Genomic DNA, 19,970 nt, shown 5'->3' with positions numbered 1-19,970 from the left:
CTTTCCTGATTGATTGAGAAATTCAAGGGGCTATCATCATTAAGTAACATAATAAATGGAAAGCATTGAATATTTAAATTACAAATGAATTTTGTTACTTTGCTCCCGTAGCATTTAACTGAAGGGCAAGATTAACGCTCTCCTTCTGTCCCATCAGGAATACTGACATAAGGCTGCAGGGTGAGGTGCTGCGTAGGCATCTCCAGATCAGAGCTGCTGCCCCTGGGATTGGTCCCAGACCATCTAATCCGGCAGGGGTCATAACCTTTTACAATAGAGATGACATTCACATGTTGATCTCTCCTATATTTTGTGTGTCCTCATAGTACTCTCAGATCATTGTTTTTATAAGTAGATGAAGGAAAAATCTATAAAACTTTAGATAGTCAAATATTCAGTGGTGATTGTGTGGAAAACTAAAATGGACAGTTAGTGACATAATACAGTTATTTTGAAAATGTTATTCTTTATCCTTTATCCCTAATTGAACCCTAAGCTGTACCCTACATCCCTTTGGAGATTTGGGAGGACTTGACATGTACACTACCGGTCAAAAGTTTTAGAACCACTACTCATTCAAGGGTTTTTCTCTATTTTTACTCTTTTCTACATTGTAGAATACTATTGAAGACATCAAAACTATGTAATAACACATATGAAATCATGTAGTAACCAAAAAAGTGTTAAACAAATCTAAATATATTTTATATATGAGATTCTTCAAATAGCCACCCTTTGCCTTGATGACAGCTTTGCACACTCTTGGCATTCTCTCAACCAGCTTCACCTGGAATACTTTTCCAACAGTCTTGAAGGTGTTCCCACATATGCTGAGCATTTGTGGCTGCTTTTCCTTCACTCTGCAGTCCGATTCATCCCAAACCATCTCAATTTGGTTGAGGTTGGGGGATTGTGGAGGCCATGTCATCTGATGCAGCACTCAATCACTCTCCTGCTTGGTAAAATATCCCTTACACAGCCTGGAAGTGTGTTGGGTCATTGTCCTGTTGAAAAACAAATGATAGTCCCACTAAGCCCAAACCAGTTGGGATGGCGTATCGCTGCAGTATTCTGTGGTGTAAATGTAATTCTAAATAAATCACAGACAGCGTCACCAGCAAAGCACCCCCACACCACAACACCTCCTTCTCAATGCTTTACAGTGTGAAATACACATGCAGAGATCATCCATTCACCCACATCGTGTCTCACAAAGACATGGCGGTTGGAACCAAAAATCTCAAATTTGGACTCTAGACCAAAGGACAAATTTCCACCGGTCTAATGTCCATTGCTTGTGTTTCTTGGCCCAAGCAAGTCTCTTCTTCTTATTGGTGTCCTTTAATAGTGGTTTCTTTGCAGCAATTCAACCATGAAGGCCTGATTCATACAGTCTCCTCTGAACAGTTGATGTTGAGATGTGCCTGTTACTTGAACTCTGTGAAGCATTTATTTGGGCTGCAATTTCTGAGGCTGGTAACTCTAATGATCTTATCCTCTGCAGCAGAGGTAACTTTGGGTCTTCCATTCCTGTGGCAGGCCTCACGAGAGCCAGTTTCATCATAGCGCTTGATGGTTTTTGTGACAGCACTTGAAGAAACGTTCAAAGTTCATGAAATTTTCCAGATTGACTGACCTTCATGTCTTAAAGTAATGATGGACTGTCGTTTCGCTTTACTTTTTCAAGCTGTTCTTAATATGGCCATAGTATGGACTTGGTCTTTTACCAAATAGGGCTATCTTCTGTATATCACCCCTACCTTGTCACAACACAACTGATTGGATCAAACGCATTAAGAAGGAAAGAAATTCCACAAATTAACTTATAACAAGGCACACCTGTTAATTGCATTCCAGGTGACTACCTCACTACCTTTGTTTAACACTTTTTTGGTTACTACATGATTCCATATGTGTTATTTCATCATTTTGATGTTTTCACTATTATTCTACAATGTAGAAAATAGTAAAAATAAAGAAAAACCCTTGAATGAGTAGGTGTGTCTAAACCTTTGACTGGTAGTGTAAGTAGTATCATAATGGCTTTATTAGCCCTACCAGTTTTACAAGTGGATAAACAGTACATCAGGAGTCCTGTGATATTGTACACGATCCATTAGACAATAAGGGGCAGTTTCCCAGACACAGATTAAGCCTGGTCCTTGACTAAAAAGCATGTTCAACAGAGAATTTCCATTGACAGTGCTTTTTAGTCCAGGACTAATATGACTACAGCTCAGCATTCAGCACTATAGTACCCTCAAGCTCATTATTAAGCTTGCTGGTGCAGGTCTCAACCTCGCCCTGTGCGATTGGGTCCTGGACTTCCTGACGGGCCGCCCCCCAGATGGTGAAGGTAGGAAACTACATCTCCACTTCGCTGATTCTGAACACTGGGGCCCCACAAGGGTGCGTGCTCAGCCCCCTCCTGTACTCCCTGTTCACCCATGATTCCGTGGCTATGCATGCCGCCAACTCGATCATCAAGTTTGCAGACGACATAACAGTAGTAGGCTTGATCACCAACAACGACAAGACAGCCTATAGGGAGGAGGTGAGGGCACTCGGAGTGTGGTGTCAGGAAAACAACCTCTCACTCAACATCAACAAAACAAAGGAGATAATAATGGACTTCAGGAAACAGCAGAGGGATCACCCCCCTATCCACATCGACGGGACAGCAGTGGAGAAGGTTGAAAGTTTCAAGTTCCTCGGCATACACAACACGGACAACCTGAAATGGTCCACCTACACAGACAGTGTGGTGAAGAAGGCTCAACAGCTACAGCGCCTCTTCAACCTCAGGAGGCTGAAGAAATGTTGCTTGTCACCTAAAACCCTCATAAACTTTCACAGATGCACAATTGAGAGCATCCTGTTGGGCTGTATCACCGCCTGGTACAGTAACTGCACCACCCACAACCGCAGGGCTCTCCAGAGGGTGGTGCGGTCTGCACAACACATCACTGGGGGCAAACTACCTGCCCTCCAGGACTCCTACAGCACCCGATGTCACAGGAAGGCCAAAAAGATCATCAAGGACAACAACCACCCGAGCCACTGCCTGTTCGCCCCTCTACTATCCAGAAGGCGAGGTCAGTCTCTCTGGGACCGAGAGACAGAAGCTATTTTTCAGTCTCAAGGCCATCAGACTGTTAAACAGCCATCACTAACACAGAGAGGCTGCTGCCTACATACAGACTTGAAATCATTGGCCACTCTAACAAATGGATCACTAGTCACTTTATTAATGCCACTTTAATAATGATGTTTACATATCTTGCACTACTCATCCCAGATGTATATACTGTATTTTATACCATCTATTGCATCTCGTCTATGCCGGTCGGTCATGGCCCATCCACATATTTATATGTACATATTCTTATTCCATCCCTTTACTTAGATTTGTGTGTATTAGGTAGTTATTGTGGAATTGTTAGATTACTTGTTAGATATTGCTGCACTGTCGGATCTAGAAGCACAAGCATTTCGCTACACTCGCAATAACATCTGCTAACCTTGTGTATGTGACCAATACAATTTGATTTGATTTGACTTGGCTAAATCAATGTCTGGGAAACCAGCCCTAAGAGTACCCTAAAAACTCTAAAACTTTGGGGCCTATTGCAACCATCGATAGCCACCAGATTATCGCCAGCTGATCTCTCGTTAAACCATCAATACTAGCTAAATTAACTCGCATAGTAGTCACTTGTGCGCTTTGCACATGGGCCATGGTTATTTTCCCTTTTTTGTCTGCGATCTGGCTACTGTAAATGTGTTACTGAAATGAAATGTAATCTTTTTTTTAATTGAGTCGAGCCCAGATGCCAGATAATCACTGGTCAAACCAAAAAATTATTTTATGTATACAGAAGGAACTGTCCCTAGCTGAAACTGGCATCTCTGTATCTGTTTTGTTTCAAGGTTGAGTGGTTGGAAGACCAATAGTAATGAAAATATATTTATTTTTTAAAGAATATTTTTTTACAACATAACTACTCAAGGTGACTATATGGGTTGTGTCGCGTCATAACGCTTTGAGCATTTGACTTAATACCTTTCAGGCAATCTGTCATCTTTCTGTAGGATCCTAGGGGTAATTGGAAGGTTCTCCTCTTCATAAAAATCAGATGGGTGATTTATCTTGATCATGCTAAGTGGCTCCCAGAGGGAGTTAGTGTTAGTGTGTGTGTGCAGAAGGAACGTTTCAGGAAAGAGGCATATGAGTTACAGGAATTGACTAGAAGCATGCAGGTGAGGCACTGCCTATCCCCACCAAAACCTGTAGTACTGTGCCTCAAATGGGAGCAAGAGGAGGGATTGTACTTGAAATAGGTTGATTACCCTACATTACTGTTTGCTCTTTCATGGGATGAGAACAGTAGTGATGTAGTGATGTACATGACCCCACAACATCACCACTAATGAACAATTATCATGAAAGGACTACTACAGTCATAGCCCTTACTTGTGCAGAGCTTCTCACAAAATATTTCCTTGAGCAGGGCATTAAGTCACATGGACTCTTAAAGAAAATGATAAGGCTGGCTGACCTTTTCTTCTCCACTGTCAGTGGTTTACTCCAGTGAGACTCTAGTACCATACGCTGCTCCTGGCTGATAAAGCCAGTGAGTAAGCCTACTGTTTGACATGAGACAAAAACAACATCAAAATGATTCAGAGCGTCAGCATTGCGCATTGATAGAGCTCTCGGCTGTTTTTCTCAAAGCACGGGAGGCTCTAGTCTAAGGTTTGTTTTCTCCACCACTCGTTCTCCTTTCCCCTCCCCGCTCCATCTCCCCCTTCCTCCTATTTGTGTGTTACATTTAAGCGAAGTGTGCTTGAGCGTGTCATGGAATTCTTCACAGGCTCTTTGGAGTGGTTTTGAGGAACGGAAGAAAGACCATGGTGAACAGGGCTGTGATTTACCTTTCCAGAGGCATGCTTCCAATTTAAAGAGCTGTCAAGGACACGCTACTGTTCAACTGATGAGAGGTAATTTTCAAGACTTTGTTTCAGGGGAAACAAACAAAAGATTTGCTGTTAGACAACCGCTGACACCTGCAGTGCGCAGATGCTGTTTGAAGCTCAGGCTACCGAACCATATATCCAAAGCTCCAACACGCATACTATTCTCACATTGATTGCCAGAGCAGTGTGAAGAGAAATTGTTTAAAAAATCCCCAGACACCCGTGTTTTTTACTGCTCTATAAATGTATTCAAAGGAAGGTGTGTTCGTGCTTGGGGAGATAAGGGAGATGTTGACTTTCATTGTTGCAGTCTGAATTATGTCTGTTTGGAAGCCTATTGTAGCTTGTTCTTCTACTTTTGGAGGCCATGAAACATTACCTCATCAGTCCTGCAGGAAAGAGCTTGGCTCTTTCAAAACAGAGTACCTTTCTTTGAAAGCAAGTCTGTGCACACTGGCAGATAGCTAGCAAGGTTGCATTGCCAAGGTTAAATGATACCGAACCACACCACCAAAAGCTGAGTGAGGCTACCATCTCCTATAACAAACCAGGGGCTGTGTGAATAACACAATCTACTGTTCAAATACAAAAGATGGTTTAAGTTAGAAGGAAGGAAAAATGTACGATGAAAACCAGTGCCCTAGAAACAATTGTAAGGTTATTTTTTTGGAAAAGGTAATATATTGCAATAAGAAATTTGAGTCAAAAACAAACTGCATCAAACTCACCTTTTAACATTTCAGGTGTTTCATTTGGATTGATTCCCAAAAATTCATTCAAACCCTGCTGTATGTACTCTGTAGCCCATAGGATTGTCACATAGCATGTTGTGAAAGATTCTCCATACGATGCTTTACACTCAATGCATTTTCCAGAAGGCATTTCTCCCTCTACTTCACTGTGAGGTTTAAAGCATAGGATGAAAATTGCATAGTGGGGTCTAAATCACAGAAGCACATCCACCGTGCTATTCTCCTTCATTCTACACCATAATCCCTGGGTATCCAAGCTTGCTGTACAACAGTTGACAGTCATTCCCAAAGGCAGAGTTCATTGTGGGAAAGGGATAGCAGGAAAGGAAAAGGTTTCTCAATGAGTCTCAAATGTTGCGCAGTCTTCATATAGAACTGTTGAGATGTATTAATTATATTTGGTCAGGAGACACCTAGCACAACATACAGCCAGCCATGATTCACACTAAATCAAGCTGGATGATGACTTTGGTAATTACATTGTTCTGATAGTAAAATGCAAAAGCCAATATAAGCAGTGGTATAAAGTACTTAAGTAAAAATATTTTAAAGTACTAATTAGGTAGGTATTTTTGTGTATCGGTACTTTACGATTTATATTTTTGACAACTAACTCCACTACATTCCTAAAGAAAATAGTGTACTTTTTACTCCATACATTTTCCCTGAAACCCAAAAGTACTTGTTACATTTTGAATGCTTAGTGGGAAAGAAATGGTCCCATTCCCACACTTATCAAGAAAACATTCCTGGTCATCCCTACTGCCTCCGATCTGGCGGACTCGCTAAACACAAACGCTTCCTTTGTAAATTATGTGTTGGAGTGTGCCGATGGCGATCCGTAAATAAAAAAAACAAACAGTGCCATCTGGTTAAGGAATTTGAAATGATTTATACTTTTAATTTTTGGTACTGTAGCAAATTTAAAACCAAATACTTTTAGACTTTTACTCAAGTAGTATTTTACTTGACTATCACTTGAGTCATTTTTTATATGAAGGTAGCTTTACTTTTACTCAAGTATGACAACTGGGTACTTTTTCCACCACTGAATATAGGCTTATCTTGCGGTAAGGAGGTTAGGAAGGCTCTACCCTCAGAGGACTGATAGTTGTGGAAGGTCAAACTAGCAATGGAAACAATCTGCAACCCAAAACCTGTACCAGCAAAGACAAAAGTATATCTAAACATGTTACTCGTATACAGTAGGTGGCCTGTTTCCCTGCAATGGCAAAAAGCACTGGGCCTCACCTGACTGTATAGTAGCAGCTCATGCGCCTCTGGATTGGTACCATGTTTTCCATTATATATATTTTTAGACCAGAGATTCAAAGTGTTGTTAAAAAATGCAGAAAGAACCATTCCCACAATCAATAAACATTTTCAAGCTCCATTTAATGTCCTACCAAAAGGAGTATGTGACTGAACTGGGATTGAGTAAAATAGAAAGTGCTTTTTCTTTTACTGGAATCAACATAAAATAGATGAAGGGATTTTAGCCAAACAGTGGAATGATGTGTGTGTAGAAATTTCAAATAATCAGTGAATAAACTCTTTCAAAGTATCTGGTGGTATGATGTCAATGTAGATAAAAAGGCACATGGCAGCTTGGGATCTTATGAGGATTGTTGAACACACACAATCACATACACATGCAGAAGCGTTCACATACATATCCCAAGCACATCTTACATACACTCATCTACACAATCAGATCAGTGTATATATCTGGGCAAAGTAAAACAGGTTGCATTTATTAAACTTGCATTGAGAATTAGTGAGGGGCAAAAAAAAAAAAAAAAGTAAGTAATCATAGCAATTAAGAACGTCCATTTCAGCCTTTATTGAAGTTTACAGGATCCTGCAGAAATCAATGGGCAACCAAAAGATTTCTCAAATTCAGGAAAGTGTGTGTTCTTTTCTTTTAAATAGTATCCTTAAAGAATGACCAATACATTCTTGGTTACAACTGTTCTTGCGCTAACAGTCCAATTTTTTTGTTGAAATTAACATTCATTAAACATTCTCTAAAAGGTATGCTAGTTCCCTTATATATTCTGTGATTCCCTCTGTCATTATGTATACATAAACAAGTTTAATAACATACCAATCAGTGGTTAATTCACAATTGAAAAAAAAAAAGCACAAAAAGTTTACACTTTTACAGGTAAATAAAAGAATTTGTTTGTCAACTGTTTCCTTAAGGGCATAGCATAGTTCGGAGTTTTGTCTTATTTTTGTTGGTTTGTATGCAGTTTCATTCTCATCTTGTTTTTTGTCCTATTACATAATTAGATTCTTACATACAAATATTGACAAAATGGTGGCTTGTGCTTCGAAGCCTTCAAAGTCTATTTAATAACAATAGTAATAGTCGTGAGGATGAGTAGCCGCGGCTAAGGGTGGAGGGGTGCAGGGAAGGGCAGGACTCATAGCAAGCCCTCACTGCAGGGGCCGTCTTGGCTGCCGCTTGGCTTCTCCGCATCCTGATTGGGCAGCTCTTTGACCATGAGGGCGGCACTCTTCTCTGAGAACTCCTCCCCGTCAGGCTCCAGGCCCTCGGGGCAGGGCAGCTTCAGCAGTTCCTCTCGTAGCTGGGCCGTGTGCCTCTGAATGGGGGAGAGGGACAGAGGACACAGGGTTACCACAGAGCTCAGTTCAGAGCTACAATTTGCTGTGAGGGGGCAAGTACAAACATGGGCTCTTACAAGGAAACTGATTTATACTCTACCCAACAATTATGACAAGGCCTGTGAACTCTAAATACTCTTCCAAACCAATACAAATTTCAAGCCCATCATTTAAAAAGATGCACAATGCAGAAATCACGTTGCCATTTCCTGGTTGCTAAAATGTTCACCTAATTTCAGTTTATGTGACAAAACAAGCAAGTGTAGTATAGAGAGTCATTGTATAATCTAAATCAATGCAAAATGTATTTTCTATAAACAAAATATTGTATTTTCAGCTGTTGTACAAACCCTAAAGTAAAAGACGCAAAAACAAAACTTTAAAAAAGGAAGCGTAGAAGTAGCGCCCATAGAACAGATCTACCGCTTCTTACACTTGCTTTCAATGAGAATGACAGATCAAGAACTCACATTTCTGTGTGAATTTTGTCAGGTCACCCAAAAAGTTACATATTGTAGCTTGAAGTTTGTCCAAAATACTCTTGAGCTCACATGAATCCATTCCAGTTGCCTTCTCAGCGCATCTCTGTGACGAGAGCATACAGTAAACCAATGAAAAATGACCACTTCCAGCACTTTACCTTAACCTCTCTTGGGTAGGGGGCAGTATTTACACGGCCAGATGAAAAACGTACCCAAATTAAATGGCCTACTACTCGGGCCCAGGAACTAGAATATGCATATTATTAGTAGATTTGGATAGAAAACACTGAAGTTTCTAAAACTGTTTGAATGATGTCTGAGTATAACAGAACTCATATGGCAGGCAAAAACCTGAGAAAAATCCAACCAGGAAGTGGGAAATCTGGTTCTTGTAGTCTTTTCAAGTCATTGCCTATCTAACACACAGTGACTTAGGGTTCATTTTGCACTTCCTAAGGCTTCCACTAGATGTCAACAGTCTTTAGAAAGTTGTTTGAGGCGTCTATGGTGAACAGAGAGCGAACAAAGGAAGTCAGAAGTTGTTGACTCAGGAAAGCACGAGTTCATTGGCGCGCATTCACGTGAGGGGTAGCTGTGTTCCAAAACGTTTTTCAAGACATTGGAATCATCCGGTTGGAATATTATTGAAGTTCTAAGTTAAAAAGGCCCTAAAGATTGATGCTATACAACGTTTGACATGTTTGAACGAACGTAAATATAACTTTTTTTGACTTTTCGTCGTGACATTTTGGCCGCACTTCCTACACTTGGAGTAGCTTACTGAACGCGCAAACAACAAGGAGGTATTTGGACATAAATTATGGACTTTATCGAACAAAACAACATTTATTGTGGACCTGGGATTCCTGGAAGTGCCTTCTGATGATCATCAAAGGTAAGTGAATATTTATAATGCTATTTATGATTTTAGATGACTCTAAAATGGCAGGTATCTGTATTGCTTGATGTCTTTTTCTGAGCGCAGTACTCAGATTATTGCAAAGTGTGCTTTCCCCGTGAAGCTTTTTTGAAATCTGTCACAGCGGTTGCATAAAGGAGATGTTCATCTATAATTCTTTGAATAACAGTTTAATATTTTATCAACGTTTATGATGAGTATTTTTGTAAATTGTTGTGCTGATTCACCGGCAGTATTGGAGGCAAAATATTTTCTGAACATCACGCGCCAATGTAAAATGCTGTTTTTGGATATAAATATGATCTTGATCGAACAAAACATGCATGTATTGTGCAACATGATGTCCTAGGAGTGTCATCTGATGAAGATCGTCAAAGGTTAGTGCATAATTTTAGCTGGTTTTCTGGTTTTTTGACGCCTGTCCTTGCTCGGAAAATGGCTGTGTGGTTTTTATTGTGTTGGGACTGTCCTAACAATCTAACTTTATGCTTTCGCCGTAAAGCCTTTTTGAAATCGGACAATGTGGTTACATTAACTTCTCTAGGGCCAGTGGGACGATTTCGTCCCACCTACGTAACAGCCAGTGGAATCCCGTGGCGCGTTATTCAAATACCTTAGAAATGCTATTACTTCAATTTCTGAAACATATGACTATTTTACACCATTTTAAAGACTCTCGTTAATCTAACCACACTGTCCGATTTCAAAAAGGCTTTACAACGAAAGAAAAACATTAGATTATGTCAGCAGAGTACCCACCCAGAAATAATCAGACACCCATTTTTCAAGCTAGCATATAATGTCACATAAACCCAAACCACAGCTAAATGCAGCACTAACCTTTGATGATCTTCATCAGATGACAATCTTAGGACATTATGTTATACAATACATGCATGTTTTGTTCAATCAAGTTCATATTTATATCAAAAACCAGCTTTTTACATTAGCATGTGACGTTCAGAACTAGCATACCCCCCGCAAACTTCCGGTGAATTTACTAAATTACTCACGATAAACGTTCACAAAAAACATTATTTTAAGAATTATAGATACAGAACTCCCCTATGCACTCGCTATGTCCGATTTTAAAATAGCTTTTCGGTGAAAGCACATTTTGCAATATTCTAAGTAGATAGCCCGGCATCACAGGGCTAGCTATTTAGACACCCACCAAGTTTAGCCCTCACCAAAGTCAGATTTACTATAAGAAAAATGTTATTACCTTTGCTGTTCTTCGTCAGAATGCACTCCCAGGACTTCTACTTCAATAACAAATGTTGTTTTGGTTCAAAATAATCCATAGTTATATCCAAATAGCGGCGTTTTGTTCGTGCGTTCAAGACACTATCCGAAAGGGTAAAGAAGGGTGACGCGCCCGGCGCGTTTCGTGACAAAAAAATTCTAAATATTCCATTACCGTACTTCGAAGCATGTCAACCGCTGTTTAAAATCAATTTTTATGCCATTTTTCTCGTAAAAAAGCGATAATATTCCGACCGGGAATCTGTGTTTTAGTACAAAGAGAGAGAAAATAAAAACATGGGGTCGCTTCGTGCACACGCCTCAGTCTCATTGTCCTCTGATAGACCACTTACCAAAGGCGCTAATGTTTTTCAGCCAGGGGCTGGAATTACATCATTCAGCTTTTTCCCGGGTTCTGAGAGCCTATGGGAGCCGTAGGAAGTGTCACGTTACAGCAAAGATCCTCAGTTTTCAATAAAGAGAGTCAAGAAGAACAAGAACTTGTCAGACAGGCCACTTCCTGTAAGGAATCATCTCAGGTTTTTGCCTGCCATATGAGTTCTGTTATACTCACAGACACCATTCAAACAGTTTTAGAAACTTTAGGGTGTTTTCTATCCAAAGCCAATAATTATCTGCATATTCTAGTTTCTGCGCAGTATTAATAACCAGATTAAATTGGGTACGTTTTTTATCCGGCCGTGTAAATACTGCCCACTAGCCCTAACAGGTTAAGGAGACGTGTATCTTTAAAATGGTGTAAAATAGTCGTACGTTTGAGAACTTTGAATTATGACATTTTGTGGTTTTGAATTTGGCGCTCTGATTTTTCACTGGCTGTTGAATAGTGTGAACCGTGGGTGGGCCACCTGCCCAAGAGAGGTTAAATAATGTTTTACCAAAAAAAACGACAATGTGCACCAAAACAAACCCATCATTTCAGAACCTGAACCTGTTTTCTGGAGCAAGAGGAAAAACCATGAAGGTAATGGGACTACAGACCTCTGGAGCTCTGCTTTAAAACAGCACTGAGTGCTTCCACAGCACTGTGCTGCGGCCTCTCCGTCTTTATCAGTGTGTCGTGGAGATTATTTACACTGGGTATTAATTGTGGTTATTAAAAGCCAGAGGAATGGAGTCTGGCTGCCAGTGAGCTTAGGGAAGTAGGACGCAGGGCCCTTATCTGTTCCTCCATGGCTGCCTCGAGACTGTCAGAGGGGGAAGCCGGCTAGTGCACGAATCAAGCCTGTCCACCATGCATAAAACAACAGGGATGTCACTCTCCTCCTGAGCAACCAATTCACACTTCCTTAACCAGGACTGTGTGTATAAATATAAGTGAAAGGGGGATGGGGTATTCACTTCTGTGGAGAAGGACAAAATTCTGATACAATGCGAGGTCTCCTGTAGATGAATAGTGTTTGTTTACCTTCAATGCAGCAGCGTGATGGGACATGGTGCGGCCCACTCTCTTGTCACTGCTGTACTGCTGGATGTCTGCGATCCACTCCTCACACTGCGCCATGACTTCCACCCGCTTCAGGTAGAAGTGCTTGTGGATCACCTGGGGATTACAACACAGCCATGAGACTCAGAAACAACATGCAACACATATACCTGCAGGTCATCATTATTGAAACGCATCTCTAGTTTATAGCCATTTAGTAGGCCCAGGAGTTTTTCCTGTCTGTATGACCTGACCAGGAAAACCTATGGGCCCTAGTTAGAATGCTTGAAATGTAAACGTTGCATCCATGACACACTGGATAAGGAAAATGACCATAATGAAAATATATTTACATTTACATTTGTTCTTCCTTCAATTGATCCTAATATAACATTACTGAACTGCTGTCCTATGGCCCAGATTATGGAATAGTGAAATGAGAGCCAGCAAGTTTTGGATTAAATTTCCCATGGTTCATACTAGAAAGGACAAATGGTGAGCGCAGTGAAAGTAATATTTCTGATCAGGCCCCTCCAGGTGCCGTAACGGTCAGTGCTATCTGGGATCCCTACACTACACCACTAATCCTATCTTAACCCTTACAATTTTAAAATGACAACTTCAAATGGGGTAGGTATGTCCCAAGGATCCCGGATAGCACGGACCTTGCCCCAACTCTTCTCCCTACCCAATTGGTAAGTTTATAAAGCTGAAAAAGCAGGATGTTGTGAAGAAAAGCATAACCTCTGAAAGTTCTCCTCTGCAGCAGGAAGCAGCAAGAGGACTGCTTGTTTCACTGACTGGGAAGGGAGTTGGATATCTGCAGTCAGGCTGCTTTGAAGTGGAGCGTTAACAAACAGAAGCGCCATCTCTCCACTGAAAATGTTTTGGAGGAGAAGTGCTATGATGTCTCCCTTGACTGAGTTCTCTAGGTCTGCACAGATCCTGAGATGCTGGGTATGTATAAGAACTTTACGCCAAATGGACTGATAAGCAGAGTGATTTCTGTGATAATGGTTTTTAAATTCGGATCTCCATTAGCTGTTGAAGAACCAGCAGCTATTCTTCCTGGGATCCACATAAAACATAGTGTTCTGTATTTTGTCATGTTCTAAATGGACAAGAATAGCAACACAAATTTGAACTAAGAACACTACATTTGACAATTTTTTTACATAATAAAAATGAGAAAAGAAAGTTTCTCTCAGCCACTGTTCTGGACTTGGGGACTGTGAAGAGACCCCTGATTGCGTGTCTTGTAGGGTACGTATACATTTTTGAGCTATGTTTTGCCCAGACAATTCGGTACTTTCAGCATGTCAATACTTCTTAGAAAGACCAGCAGTGATGCAGTAATTGTCTCCTCCACTCTGAACCAGGAGAGACTGACATGCACGTTATTGACATAGGCCCCTCTGTGTACATTTGAGGGCCAGACGTGCTGCTCTGTTCTGGGCCAGCTGCAGCATTCCTAGTTGATTTTTCCCACACCTGACCATACAACTGGGCAATAGCCAAGATGCGACAAAACCAGAGCTTGCAGAACTTGTTTGGTTGCATGTGATGTTAAAAAAGCAGATTATCACAGACAGACCTCTCCCCATCATTACAACAAAATAATCAATATTCTTTGACCATGTAAGTCTACAATCTAATAGTGCTGAGCGATTAACCCTAATGTCGGTTATTTTTCTGTTTTTAAACAACTTATTGACATTGGTTCAATTATTTGAATTCCATGATTTTTTCCTTCTCTATAGATAAATCATATCAAGCCCAAACTATGGGATGTAGTAGGGAGTTGTAGTTTCCAACAGGCCAATATTCTACATAGTTTAGCGCAGGAAACTTGGTAATTAACTACAATGACCATAATACATTGGGTGCCTACTGGTCTGGTCTGTGGTTCTTTTACGCATGCTGCGTCAGGTTATTGTGCAGACAGAGTGCGAGAGAAGAATGGCATCAAGAGGGATAAGAGCAGTTGCTTCGCAAGGTCTACCTGAAAATACACGATCTTAGTGATTAATAGTTGGTATTTAGCAGTCATAAACGTATGCCTTATTTACTTTGAAGAATTACTAAAAAAGTGATTTTGTCAGACGGCATAGGTAGCAGCTCTCTAGAGATGACTTGGAGGGAAATAATAAACTAAATCAAATTAAACAAATCAACTGAAATGAAGTAGTGTGAATAAATGATGGTTAATAAGTGATAAGCAGTAATGGGCAGTCAGACTTTTATTCATTGTTCAATTCTGTGCTGTTGCAGCATTCAAACCACATAATGCAGTTAATATATAATAACAAAATATATATTGAAACCGAAATCGAAAAACCCTGATTATCCAGAAACCTGGGTAAAGGGGTAAATTAGTCCTGTCAAAATAAAGCGCGACTTGCATTACACTTTTTTTTTTTTTTAAACGCCCGCTAAAGAAATGAGCCACCAAATCATAAATGCAAGACGAAAACCCGAGGGGTAGAATTGGCTCTCCACAGAGAACAAGATTAGATCGACTAGATGTAGCTTAGTATTACAAAACCGTGTGGTGATCTAGGTAGTCCTAATGATTGGGATGCAGTTCTGTATTTTAATGGAGCAGGCTTGACTGGCAACTGGCTCTCTCAGTCAAGTTTAATTCGCTCCACGCATCACCGGGTCTCTCCGACGTCACAGCAGGGATGTGCTCCAGTCAGCCTCTTCAGTCTGGCTGTCACTACATCTACCTGGTCACGTTCGTTTTTTGGGTCATAATTTACTTTAAAAAAAGGTATCATTAATTACTCAAATAGTAATGTGCAATTGACCAAAAATAAACCAACATTCTGAAGGAGGTAACAACAGCACGGAAATGCCCGTCTGTGCAGCGTGCGTGTGGCTTATATGTCTACCACTTTATGTAGCCGTTGCGACGCTAGATGGAACGGCAATTAAAAGGAAACTACAAAGTAGCCTGGCAGAGTCATGATTATTTGCATCAATCCAGAGGCCATTAGTTTTGAAAACTCCATCACAAGTCCGCTACCGTCATAGGCTGCTTCCCCTAAAGTAAAATGTAATTGCCAAAATTATATAGCCTACTCCTGTCTACAGAAATAAATAAAAAATATTCAAAATAGGCTACTACACCAGAAACCATGAATTGGCCACAGAGGATCATTAGCTTCTTTAAAAAAAAAGTTAAATCCCATTGTCTACAGTCGGAATGGGATGCAATTTCCGCAGTGTGTACGCGACTGAGTTGTACACACAGGCACCCAGCCAGGTATGTATGTCACAATAATGAATCAGTTTGTAAAGCAAATGGCTATTAATGTGAAGACAAAATTACTCATCTCTTTCATAGTTATCAAAATGCTCAATTTAAATTAAATCTCATTGGCACCAGTGGAGAGCGTCGGTCATATCCCAGTGAGCGCGCATATTCACTATCATTGTTGGCTAAGTGCCACTCAAGTTAATTTCCTTCCCCAGGTTAGATGAATGTCATATTGTAGGCTTCCCTTCTCGTAGGCCTATTAATGTACATGGATCAGACGTCTGTCAGTGTCAGAGTAGGTTACCCTGTCATTTTTGTTGTATTCAAAAAAAGATGATTCTAATGTCTCCATTCATATAAAGTGCAGTAGAATTGCAGTAAAGGTGTCCATAACAAGGCCAAGAAAAGCATCTGATATACTGTTGCCTATAGCCTAGGCCTACTCTACTCCACTACCCGCTCAGACATGCATTGAACTCTTTAAAAAAAAATTTTTTTTATACAAACAGTGATTGAGTTATATTATTAGCCTAAATTATGACCGTCCAATCTACACAAGTCCGCAAATGCGATGATGCATGGAATGCTTTATTATAAAAGGTGCTTTTTAAAATATTTTGAAAATTAGCTTCCCCAAACTTGAAACTCACATGCCGCTTACGGCTAAAGAAACACAGCTAGCCAAACAGTCTGGCTGGTGAGCACCTGAATTAAATGGTAATGCCAACATAAAAAAAACTAAATCTCTGATTTTCCCCCAGACTTCGAAACTTGTTCCTCTGATGTGGTTTAAGCGTTGTTGTGGACCTGGACCATCCAATGTTGTTTTTCACAACAACAAAAAAGTGATTTGGGACCTAAACTACTAAACTAATTTGTATTTAAAAATAAAAATAAGTCTTTCTCCCCTCTTTATTTTTTTGTTACCGTGGTATTGATTTGGTATCAAGTATTGTCAAATTCGGCAATGTAAGAACATAAGGGTTTGGCTCGTCATTATGAGGCTGGTTCTGTATGGGACACAGCCCAAGTCATTATACATTTATTTTTTTTTATTTTAAGAAAATCGGTGCAACCAAATCATGTGCTGGTGCCACCAGTGGATAAAGTAGAACACTGAGGATGAAAATCCAATATAATCTAATATATTATATTGAAAGGCAGATCTAGGCCTGACATTATGTGGGAGACCTCCATTTAACATAGGCATTTAGAAACGCTCACCAATTCAAAACGACTAAGTACCCAGGGGCGTTTCCTGTTGGAAGGGCAGTGCACATGTGACTTCGGTACACGCATATGGACGGTATGGACGAAAAGCGATGTGTACATATCCAAGTGTCACTGAACATGGAACACGTGTACCCATCAGAATAGGGCGTCTTGACAAATTACCAATCCGTGAGAGAGAGACTCAATACAACCAGACAAATGCCCATACGTACACACACACTGGCATGGTCTGTTGATTGTGTGCTCCATTTCCAGATAAATTAAGTGACCTTTTAAGTGAGTTGCCGTCCACTCATTATTCCAGAGGGCAGACGTTTCCATGTGCTCCACACACACAGGGGTCAAGGGTGAGTATGAATCATGCTGTGGCCATTCAAATAAAAGTTTTCATCCCGTCTGCTGTATGCTCACTCAGCCCCAGGTCTGCTATACTGACTACAGCATTGTAAATACTCCCACTCTCGTCTAGTCTCAACTTCAGCCTCCCCTCTCAGTGTTCATACCGAGTAGAGAACAGGAACCTCTGGAGGGGTAAAAATCACTACGTCGGGCAGAAGATTATGGGGTAAATCATTAGTTGGGCTTCATTCAAGTAACGTTACCTTAAAAATGCATCCTCACTTCATTTCTTACTTGCCACTGATCTTACGCGACTGGATTGGTGAACACTATGCATGTATTGTATTGCTTTCACCTTTCCAATCAATGAAATCTTACCAAATTAGGAGTGCATATACGATAAGTTAATTGCCAATTTGCTGCTAATACGCACCTATCCACAATGACTTCATGGCTAATTAGCTGTATTATATTCAGCGTCATTTAAAGTACCAAGGAAGGTATGTGTATGACAATCTATACTGAACAAAAATAGAAACATGTAAAATGTTGGTACCATATTTCATGAGCTGAAAAAAACAATCCCATAAACTTTCCATACGCACAAAAAGCTTATTTCTCTAAAATGTTGTGCACAAATTTGTTTACATCCCTGTTAGTGAGCATTTCACCTTTGCCAAGATAACCCATCTATCTACCTGTCAGGTGCGGCATATCAAGAAGCTGATTAAACAGGATGATCATTACACAGGTGAACCTTATGCTGGGGACAATAAAAGGCCACTTTAAAATGTAAAGTTTTTTTATACAACACAATGCCACAGATGTCTCAAGTTTTGTGGGAGCGTGCAATTGGCATGCTGACCGCGACAATGTCCACCAGAGCGGTTGCCAGAGAATTGAATGTTCATTTCTCTACCACAAGCCTCCTCCAACGTCGTTTTAGAGAATTTGGCAGTACGTCCAGCTGGCCTCAACTGCAGACCACGTATATATTTTTGTTCAGTATATAAGCATTAGAAGAACTAAAATCTGCTCCATAGTCAACTGCTAGGGAGGTGGTCTCAAGCCTAGTCTCAAACCCCCCTCCCCATTCATTCTAGGTGAGCATATACTGGGAGTAATTCATTTGCCGGTAATGATGATTTATTGTTGCAATAGTATCAAAGTGATCTGTTGTATTCGGAGTTGCAGTCACACGCCTTAGCGCCATTGGGAGAGGGAGTGCGTGTGTGTGACTACAGCTGGGACTGAGGCGGGGGTGGGCGAGGGGGTGGGCACAGCAGAGGGGAACGATGGTCTCCTTTCCCAAATGGGCAAAGGCGGCACGGCAGATTGCATGGCTTGGCCTCTGGATGGAAAAACAGCTCAGGTTTATTTACGCTGACCTCAACACAACGGGTCCAGCGGTGTGTTTGTGTTCATGTCAGCATTGTCAATCATCGCCCCGGACACCGCGTCATCCTGACAGAGACGAGGAGATGCTCAGTGGCACGCCTGTAGAATCCCTCCCTCCCTGTTGCCAAAGACAAGGTCCTACTCAGTCACACAGATCCTGGTGACTAAACAGTGACATTTTAAAAAGCCCCCATCGTCACTTTTGACTGACACTCTTCCCATCTGCAGAGGCAAGCAGTCGCTGCCACAGAATTGGGCCATGGGAGGGAAGGAGGGAGATTAGGGCAATGATCAATTTCCTTCCCAGCGTAGCCATGGAAACCCCGGTGGCTGTGGCACATCGCTCCTCCACTCTTGGCTTTCCCTGCTCCGTGTGTGTGTCCAAAACCAGGCAAGCTTTCTCTCCCCATCTCTCAGTCACGAAACCCAACACAGGAGTCTTATCTCTCCTCCAGCTAGACTACAGAGCAGTATTCTCAACCAGGCTGTGCTGGGTTGGCAAGTTACACAGAGAGAGGAGAGGAGTCAACGCCCCAGCCTCGATAGGTCCCACTGGGCAGAGGTGTCTTGTTAAAACCCATCAATAATGCACCGTAATGGAGTGTGCTCACCACAATGACTAATTTCCTTGACAGGGTGTGCGAGCTGCACTCTCTCTGCGCGCGCGCGTGTGTGTGTGGTCCCGCCACGGATGCATCCTCCTCTTGTTTACATGATAAATGAACACGCAAGGTAGCTAGCTCCATCTGCTCCGGAAGGTCCTTGAACCGTGAATCAATCACACTGTATGATACACCTGGTCAGGGCTGGCAGAGGTCAGGACAAGAACACGCTCCTCTCTTAATGGTTTCCCTGACTTACCCCGTTTCATGACCACACAGCCCCACAGTGGAAGTGTCATAATAGCCATAAAATCAGGCGGTGAAACAGGGAAATGGTTCCAGTCGGTTTTCATTTTCCCCATAGGGGATTTTAGAAACACGTAAAATATGGGCTGTGTTTTATGTAGGCTTACCCTGGTGATTTGATAACCATGTAAATCTCTCTCGGACAAGATTCATTTAATCATTATATATTCGGCTGCATTTACTCAGTTCCGAAAGTGATAATTAGCATCAAAGTAGACATCATGCAAGACTATAAATCCCTGCAAGTTCCTGCACATCTCTAGCTGACACCTTTAACAGGTAGTGTCAATAAAAAAAACCTTTCAGGAGACAGTTCACAGAATTGTCAATTTAATGAAATGTAGCCAATTTATTCATTACTAAATGTAGCTAACATT

The 19,970-nt window shown here is 41.1% G+C and overlaps 1 protein-coding gene across 1 annotated transcript in view; it reads right to left on the bottom strand.

The window, feature by feature from the left end:
* Positions 1-7,105: 7,105 nt before the first annotated feature.
* The window catches only part of LOC106606575 (baculoviral IAP repeat-containing protein 6), a 151,214-nt gene continuing 138,349 nt past the window's right edge, over positions 7,106-19,970 (bottom strand). The window contains 2 exon segments of the mRNA XM_014202984.2: positions 7,106-8,338; positions 12,436-12,570. Of these exon segments, the coding sequence (XP_014058459.2) occupies positions 8,159-8,338; positions 12,436-12,570 (315 nt within the window). The 3' untranslated portion in view covers positions 7,106-8,158.

This window comes from Salmo salar, chromosome ssa01 (genome assembly GCF_905237065.1).
Source record: "Salmo salar chromosome ssa01, Ssal_v3.1, whole genome shotgun sequence".
In the NCBI taxonomy this organism is placed as follows: Eukaryota; Metazoa; Chordata; class Actinopteri; order Salmoniformes; family Salmonidae; genus Salmo; species Salmo salar.
Note: the sequence above shows the minus strand (reverse complement) of the source record. Positions and strands in the feature narration are given on the sequence as shown.